Source organism: Phaethon lepturus, unplaced genomic scaffold, assembly GCF_000687285.1.
Source record: "Phaethon lepturus isolate BGI_N335 unplaced genomic scaffold, ASM68728v1 scaffold9775, whole genome shotgun sequence".
In the NCBI taxonomy this organism is placed as follows: Eukaryota; Metazoa; Chordata; class Aves; order Phaethontiformes; family Phaethontidae; genus Phaethon; species Phaethon lepturus.
In genome coordinates, this window is record NW_010539844.1 from 34,172 (window position 1) to 42,560 (window position 8,389).

An 8,389-nucleotide genomic window follows, 5' to 3' on the forward strand; every position below is an offset into this window, starting at 1 on the left:
AGACGGGATAGGGTCTTCTGGATCTTGGCTTGCCTATCTGGCTGTCCAGGTTCCCAGTTCATGATAGTCTCCCATGCTGGGGTTGCTTTTCCTGTAGGGCCCCCAGCTATTTGCTTTTGCAGCAGCCTTTCAGAGGAGAGGTGGCCGTGGCCTCCCTGGTCTGGCCAGGGGATTGAGTGCTGCACTGCACAGAAGTCTCCTTCCCTCCCAGTCTTGCTGTCAGAGCCCAGAAGGTGCTCCAGAGTTTCATGGTGCATCCCCAAAACCAGGGGATGACTTCCCTTGAAGTCACGGCCACATCTTAGAACAGTGGCATTCTGTCACCACAAGGTCCCCTTGGACAGGAACACCTGCATTTCCGCCCTGGATCTTTCATTCTTTGTTCCCTTCCTACATGCTCTCTGCTTTCTTCCTCAGTCCTTGGCCCCAGAGAAGTTCCCGTTGATGAAGACAGTTGTTGCCTCTGGTGCAGCTGCCCTGCATTTTACATCTGACTCTTCAAGTTTTTTGTCTGATATCATGTCCCTCTTTCCTCCTTTTATTTTAGGTTGAATGCAATTCACGTCTTGACCCAACCAAAACTACCCTTCTGAAGGTGAGTGCCACACCAGAATCATTCCAGCCTGCCCAAAGACATTATTTTTGCTGAGGCCAGCTCCACTTAGGTTTTTGTCTTCCTTACATTTAGCTTTAAGAAGTTTCTGGACAGTCATTCAGAGCTGTGTTCTCTCCTGCATGGAGCCAGACTTGGTAGAGAAGAGTTTGTCAGGGGGTTCCTGAATCCCTGCTTTATGGCCACTTCTCTGTTACTTTCAACCAGCAGGGAAGACCTGCTGAGAGTTAGCAGTGGTGCCCTGCCTCCACCCTGCTCTCTGCCAGCAGCAACATCACTTTTTCTAGCTTTATACCACTCCTTCCCATCCTCACCTATGGCCGCCCACAGTGGGCTGGACAGCTGCTGTATAGAAGTGGAAAGTGACAAGTTTGGGAAGAGTGGCAGGAGGAGCCGGGACAGTGGGGGGTTACTCGTGGGTGTCTAGAGTATGGCCTGAGATTGCTTGGTAATGCGGCCTCCAAGGTGCTGGGTTCCTTCTGCAACAGGCTTCCAGAAGATGTATCACCAGGCCTTGCTTTGGCTTTAGGGACAAGATGGTACAAGTGTGCCTCATGTAGCAGTGCAGCCTGGTGCCACCAGCTCCAGTGGGGTGGGCAGTGCTGGCATGGTGCTGGGGTTGTCCTCCTAGGGTGGGAAGGATGGTCCAACCTCCCTTTTGTTTCCTGTTGCAGATGGCCGACTGTGGGGGCCTGCCCCAGGTGGTTCAGGTGAGAAATGCCTCCTGACTCTCCCATGGCATTTGAGTTATACAGAGTCCCTTGCTCTGCTCACACTAAAGCCACCCTTTCTGTTTCCTCAGCCTGGCAAGCTGACTGAAGCCTTCAAGTACTTTGTGCAGGGAATGGGCTACAGTAAGTGGCAAACACAATTTTCTGGTTGGGAGTGGGGTGGTTGTGAAGGGAATTCAGCCTTTCTGGTTCATCTGAGCCCACTGGCATCTGTGTCCCCACCCATGAGTTAGTGTGGTTGCCAGGAGATCCATCCACTCTGGAAAATTAACTAGTGTGCTAACAAGACTTAGTCGACCAATATTGTGCCCTGACATGTGTTTAATCCACACTGCAACTGCATTGGTGACCCCTTTTTGGTTGCTGGTGTTGGTAAAACCTGTAAGTCCGTCTTTGTGCCAGTCCAGAAAAGCATGCTCCCAAGAACAGTAAATCTTCAGAAATCTTCTATGCATACCCTCTCCGGAGGGGAAGGACTTAGCAGTACAGCTTTACGGTTGCAGTGGGTACATGAGAGGTCTTTCCTTTCTCCTCAGACATACCTATTTCTTTCAGACTCTCACCAGGGGTAAGCGATATCTCAGAATGAAACCCTCTAATGGCAGAACAGAGAGCTGGGTGACTTCTGAGACACCCGGGGAGCCCAGAGGGAGCTGTGCTTTGATCCAGTGCATGCCCTGCCCTGTGGCTTTCTCCTTGTGCTTGGAGGCAGAAGACATGGTCTCCTCAATGCGTCAGGCTGACAGCTGTTCAGCTCCCCTGCCCTCGGTACTCCAGAGACTGGGGGACTTCAGGAGAAGGGCTTCTCAGTGCACTAAAGCAACTTGTCGCCATTGCAGGCACCTTGGTGCAGCTCTGTCTTGCCTAGCCAGGGGCCAGGGCTAGGGATTCCTTTCTGTGGATGATGAACCTTCAAAAGCTGGAATTATGGGAGGGTTGGTTGATGTGGCTGGTCAATGATTAAGCATGGCCACTGTGGCAGCTGTGAGATTCCCAGTGGTCTCCACAAGGCCAGAAGTTCTTTGCCAACTCATGAGTGTCAGGGCTCAGAAGAAGCTGTCCTTTTTCTTAGAGCTATGTGTAGTTGACATGAATGTAGTAGGAAAATTGTGTTTTCCAAGGCTGGCCAGAAGAGCCTGGTCCTGCAGAGGAGGGTGTCATGTGAGAAGGCTCCCTCAGCCTCACAGCCTGAGAGCAATTTCAATGTTCACATCTCTTGTGTTCCTGGTGTTAGTAAAGTCAGCAAGTGCTGTCATCAGAGCAAGGACTTCAGCAGCACTTTGGGGGCCAAATCTCTTGCAAATAGGTTGCGCAGCACTGGGGAAGGACAGGGGGTACTCTTCTGCTTCCAGAATTAGTAGGTAGTCCCAGAATGGTTTTCCCAGCTTTGGTGGGCAAGACTGTGTTGCCATCGCTGAGCTTGACCAGCAAGGCCTCCTTTCTTGGGGAGAGCAAGAGGGAAGCAAATCAGCAGCTTGCCATTTCTAGAAATGCACAAGCCAGTTCCTCAACAGCTATTCTTGTGCCTTCTGCACATTGGCTGAAACAGTTGGACCTGCCTGTGCTGACGCTGCAGGTGGAAGGTAATGCCTTGCAGGAGGCTTGTAGCAGGAATCTGATGCTGTCAACTCAAGGAAAGACATGAATTTCTGTTCCATATCTGGAGTTACAAAGTATACCCCAGTTTCCCTGCCATAGGAAAATGACATCTCTGTTGAGCAGTTGTGGTGTGTGCAGTGGGGAGGTAGGGTCACCAGGTACATTGCAATTTCCAGATGAAGGCATTGAAGAGATCTGCATGGATTTTTGAGTCAGCTTGGCATCTCCCTGAGATGCTCATTAGCAGCTGTTTTGACAAATAGTGGGAGCTTTCAGTGTTTCAGTGCAGTGTGTGAGCTGGGAGTGGAAGGGAAAGTAGCTGGGGATCCCAGGAGCAGTGCAGCTGCTAGTCACACACCACAACTAATTGGCTCTTTCCTGTATTCATCCCTTTCCTTGTCTCATGTTGTTTCCAGTCCCTTATGTGCAGCTCAGCCACCTAAGCACTGAGTCAGGTACCTTCAACTGTGCATCCGCCTCGGCCCAAGTCTGTGTACTGAGTTGAATGATTCTTCGGGTGCATTGCTCTGTCTCAGCATGTCCTGCTGGCCTGCTGCGGGCTAGGCTGATCCATTGTACAACGTGTATGCTGTGGGTTTTCACCTTTCATTTGTATTTTGTTGATTGTTGCATGACTTCAGCTCTGTGGTTTTCTAGAGTGATGAGACTGACTTTCAAAAGGTCATCTGTACAACAGCTGCCTTGGTTTGCACAGACACTCACCATGACTGCACTTGCAAATGATCAGTGACACTTCTGGCATTTGCTCACCTTGGACCTTTTGAAATTGGGCCTTAAACATTTTGCTTTAGACATGCAAAGACTTAATTTTGGTGGTGAAGAGTGAGTTTTCTTCCTGCGGGTACAGCTCTTTTTGTGCTTACCCAGTGACACATATCTGAGTGACTGTGATACGTGCCCTAGGAACTTCTTCCTTTTCTAAGTCCCACACTTGTTCTTTCTTGCAGTGCCAGCAGCTAGTATGACCAGGCTGATGCGCTCCCGTACTCACTCCTCCTCTAGCGTGGGCTCTGGCGAGAGCGTCCGCAGCCGGTCTCATACCAGCAATCATGGTGAAGGAAGTGCTGGAACCCCAGAAGGAATTGACCTCCAGGATGCACCTCAAACCATGGAAGTATCCTGTTAGGCAGGAGCCCCTCTTCTGGATTCAGACAACTCCACTCGCCCCACTGAACCCACTCAGAATCTAGCATTTCATCCAACATGGCATTAACTGTTCTCTCTAACCTGTGCATGCCCATCTGAGCTGCCACTTCCTTGGTAGTCTGTACTTGGCATTACTTTGGTCCTTTCTGTATGCCTTTGGCATCAGAACCTCTTTAAAACTTGTTAACATTCCGCAGTCTTAGTAAGTCATGTTACTGTACATGCTGACGCCATCTCCTGTCTGTGCTGTATATCAATCCAGATGACAGCTGTTGTCTCCCCTGTTCATTTAAATATAATTTCTGTGGCTTTGTGAGTTTAGAATTGCTTTCTAGTTGTGCTTCTGCTAAAGGACCCTTGTGGTGCAGTTGGTATGGCATCTGTGGGATGTAGGAAAGCAAGACCATGATGATGTGAAAATCCAGGTGCTGGAGTAAGCTATGCTCTTTGGCAGAGCTGTGCCTGGAGTGCAGAACCCACCAGAAAGTCTTTGTGTTCCCAGGACGCTTGGCATGCCAGGCAGCCATGGGGAAAACAGATGATCAGGAATACTGTCTTGGTCTCATCTCTGTATGTGTGTTAAGAAAGAGCAGAGTGATTTCTTACCTGAGCCTCCTGAAAGGGCAAAGCAATTAACAAGTAAACTTACACTAACCGAGGTGCACTATTAACCGAGTACAAGGGATTAAACTACAGCAGCCCTGGCTTCCAGACCGCCTCTGCTGAGCCTCCGCCTCTTCTGCAGAAGGGCCAGAGGCAGTTAACACCTAGTCACTGTTCTACTCCGGCACAGGTGAATCTTTAACATCAAGTAGGTTGTGAAACGGGCAGCAGTGCCCCATGCCAGGTGGAGATCCAGCAATCATCTCCTGCACTGCCAGCTCTGCTTCCCGCTGCTGCCAGCCCCAGGCAAAGTGTCTGCACAGGGCATTAACTGAGGCTCAGGAAATACCAGTGAATGTAAATGACCCCAGCAGACGCACATTCGTGTGAGTCAGAGTCAGGTCAGAAGTGTGAGCAGTGAATGCCTCCGTGCAGCTACTATTTATTGTCTTTGTGGAATTCACAATTCTGCTGCCTTTTTACATCTGGCCAGGTCACAGAGGGCGGAGGCAAATGCCTGCTGTGTGCCAGCTGTTAATGGGAGAAAAAGGATGAGTGGTCAGGCTACTATAGGTCTCAATGGATGAGGAAAACATCCTTTCTTAGCTGTTGAGAAGTCCTGACTCACTGGGAGCCAGCTCCTCTGAGGGTCACACTCATGTTCTGCTCCATTTCAGGTAGGGAATGGGACTGGGAGGCTCTGCCTGAGAGGGACTTTGTACCAGTTATTAAATAAAGCTATAACTGAGTTTCATTGTTACCCTGTATGTTCGTGGTGTTTCTCTTGGCACGACCCGACACCCCTTCCGTTTTTGTCAGTTTTGGTGTCTTCTATCGCAAGAGGCAAACTTTCCCATGGAAGGGGCAGCACTGCCCACCTCTTTGCAAGAGGTGGGAACAGTGTGGTCGGGGGCTCCCGCGTCCCCTGGAAGAGGCTGTCTAAAGGTGCTGCAGAGCTGGCTTCTGCAAAAACGCAAAAAGAAACTTAGAGCATTGACAGCGTGGAGACTAACCAAACAGGTTTGCTGCAAAACAGGAACACCGCCAGAATTGCCTCCGAAGAAAGGCGAGCGCTAGGAACTGCCTTCCCTGGTGAACAGTGCTCTGCACCAGTGTGTTTTACAGGTATAACACAAAGTAAACCTGTGACAGATTAGCCTGTGACAGCCCGTGACACGAACAGGCAGAGGGCAGTTTGGAAGGCAGCACGTCTGTTCGCACGTCTGCCCGCTGCGCTGCAGCCAGGTGCAGGTGGAGCAACACGCAGCAGCCAGGCGTTAACACAACAACCGTTTCTTCATCTTCTGCTTTTCAGATCCAGCTTTTGCTCTCAAGTTTCAGAAGTCTGTCATACTTTCACAGAAAGCTAGCTGGGACTGAAGAGGGGTTAAACGGTTGGTCACAGATTAGTCCTGGTCTCAGTGTCATGCCCAGGGGGTAGACTCCTTCAGCCTCATGTTTTGGGGAAGGTCTGTGCGGGAGAGGTTATTGCTGGAAGTGAGACAAAGTGTTTTCATGAATCACAAACTGACTGAAAAGTGAGAAATGGGAAAAATTGGCCAGCTGTGTTAATGAGTGGGTAGTGAAGTGACAAAAAGTGATTAAATGAACCAGAATATCAGTTTGGGTCCATAGAAGGCGGGAGGCTGTCAAAGAGACCAGGCCACCAGATACCACATGAAGTTCATGGCTGCAAGTGCTGGATGCAAAGCTATGTAGCCAAGAGAAGAGCTGATGTAGCGCTGTGCTTCACTGCCAGCTGACTACACTGAGAAATGATTCTTTGCGTTTCCTTATGAAAATGCAGCAATGGACCAAAAGAAAGGCAAACACAATTATTGAAATGACACTGGAATGAGTTAGAGGAAATGACACCACAGCAGGGGTTGGTGCGAGCTCACAAGTGCTCCTTACCATGACGTGGAGCAGGAGAGCTCAGAGCTACAGGCTGCCCATGGACAAGGAACCCAGGAGAGTAAAGAGATGAGACTTTTAGTAGTTTGGAAAGGGGATGATCAAGAAAAGAGTTTTGTTGCCATGGTTGTTCATAGGCATAAGCAAGGCAAGATTTGTAATGAGGGTTGTCATAGATTCTATTGCCCCATGGGTAACTGGAAAAAGTAAACTCGTTTTCACATAAGCAAGTACTTTTCCTAGTAAAAATACAAAAATCAAAGCTAAATAGAAGGTGAGAAATGAGTTGAATAAAGGACAAAATGCTTCTTTGTGTGGCAAGAGCAGTGTGAACCAAATCCAGGAGAAGAGCTGGAGCTTGGGACAGGCTTCCCTGGGCGGGGATCCCAAACCACACCAGTGCTGGTCCCACTAAGCTGGGTGTGAGCTGGACACCCTCGGGCTGGGAGGGACACGGCTGTGCATTTCCACACCTCGAGAGGCTACACCGAGGTTGGGGTCGGTCCCTGTAAAATACCGTCGTGTTTCTCCTGGGTATGCTGGCATGCCCGGGGAGCGGCTCGGCTGGGTGGGCCGGCAGGTGGAGCTGGCGCTTTCCAGCTGTCCCGCACCATTAGGACTGGATCCCCAGTTGCTCAAAACCTTGGGACAAGCTCATTCAGAGGCACTCCCAGCCCAAGCTCCCAAATCTTTGTGTTGGTAAAAGCGTGCATCCTTTTCTTCAGCAGCACGAGGTGGGGCTCCCCCAGCGCAGCTCTGCTGAAGGATTGTCTGGGGTCACTGACAGAAAAACACTTCTCACAGCCATGGGCTGAGCTGTCTGCCTGGCAGCTGCTCAGAAGCTGGAAGGTGCTGTACGTTCCCCAGAAAACTGCAGTGCTTGCGGGAAGGCAGCTTCGCTCTGCTGACCTCAGCCCCGCAGCTCCAGCCATGGCGACAGGCAGCCCCTGCCCAGCCCGGAGCGTGCTGCACACTCACAACTGGACATGCTCCTTGGTGAAAGGTGATGGAGCCAAACTCTTCTTGGCAGTGCCAGATGATGCTGCAAGGAGTAAAAGTGAAAAATTTTGGTTTGGGAGGCTCACAACTGATACTGGGATTTTCCTAGTTTTTAAGCCAGGAGGGCGGAGCAGCCATGGGGTGAGGGATGGGGAGAGATGTCCATCCTCGGAGATTTTCAAGATGGAGCCACAGCCAAGCTAGTGTAACTGGTGTCAGTCACGCATTGAAGAGGAAGCAGGACTGGGGCTGTCCAGGGCTCCTTCCCCCAAAAACCTCCATTATTTGATCTTAATTCCTGAAACAACCTGCAGCGCCAGTTGCTGGGGCTTGCTTTGTGTGTCCGTCCTTGTTGGATCCGAGGCGCATAAGCCGGCACGTTCTGCCGCCGCTGCCCGCTCGTGGCGTGGGGCTGCCCAGCAAGGGCTGGGGGAGGGCAGCTCCCAGGTGCATCCTGCAGCCAGAGAAACCCGTGAGCACGTGTCCGCCAGCCCTGCGTGCTGCATTCCCACCCATGTGTTAAGGCAAAGCCCCCTGGCCCAGCGCCCCTGCCCAGGTCGCAGAGGGGGACTGGGGGCCCCATTTTATTCTCCAGCGCTAACCCATGAAGGTGCAGCACTGGGCTCGGGGCAGCTGAGCCGCTTTTGGGACCGGGCACGGCACACCAAGGGCTGTCCCTCACAACCCCGGGGACCCCAGTGGGGCTTCACCACCAGTTCCGGGAGCGAATGAATCTTCTCCAAAACATCACCAGCCCCTTGCA

At 51.2% G+C, this 8,389-nt stretch overlaps 1 protein-coding gene across 2 annotated transcripts in view; it reads left to right on the forward strand.

The window, feature by feature from the left end:
- The window catches only part of NDRG3 (NDRG family member 3), a 36,800-nt gene extending 32,391 nt beyond the window's left edge, over positions 1-4,409 (forward strand). For both annotated transcript variants that reach the window (XM_010287242.1, XM_010287243.1), the window contains 4 exons: positions 548-595; positions 1,288-1,323; positions 1,416-1,467; positions 3,912-4,409. In XM_010287242.1, the coding sequence (XP_010285544.1) occupies positions 548-595; positions 1,288-1,323; positions 1,416-1,467; positions 3,912-4,090 (315 nt within the window). In that variant the 3' untranslated portion in view covers positions 4,091-4,409. The remainder of the gene's footprint in view (positions 1-547; positions 596-1,287; positions 1,324-1,415; positions 1,468-3,911) is intronic.
- Positions 4,410-8,389: the final 3,980 nt, after the last annotated feature.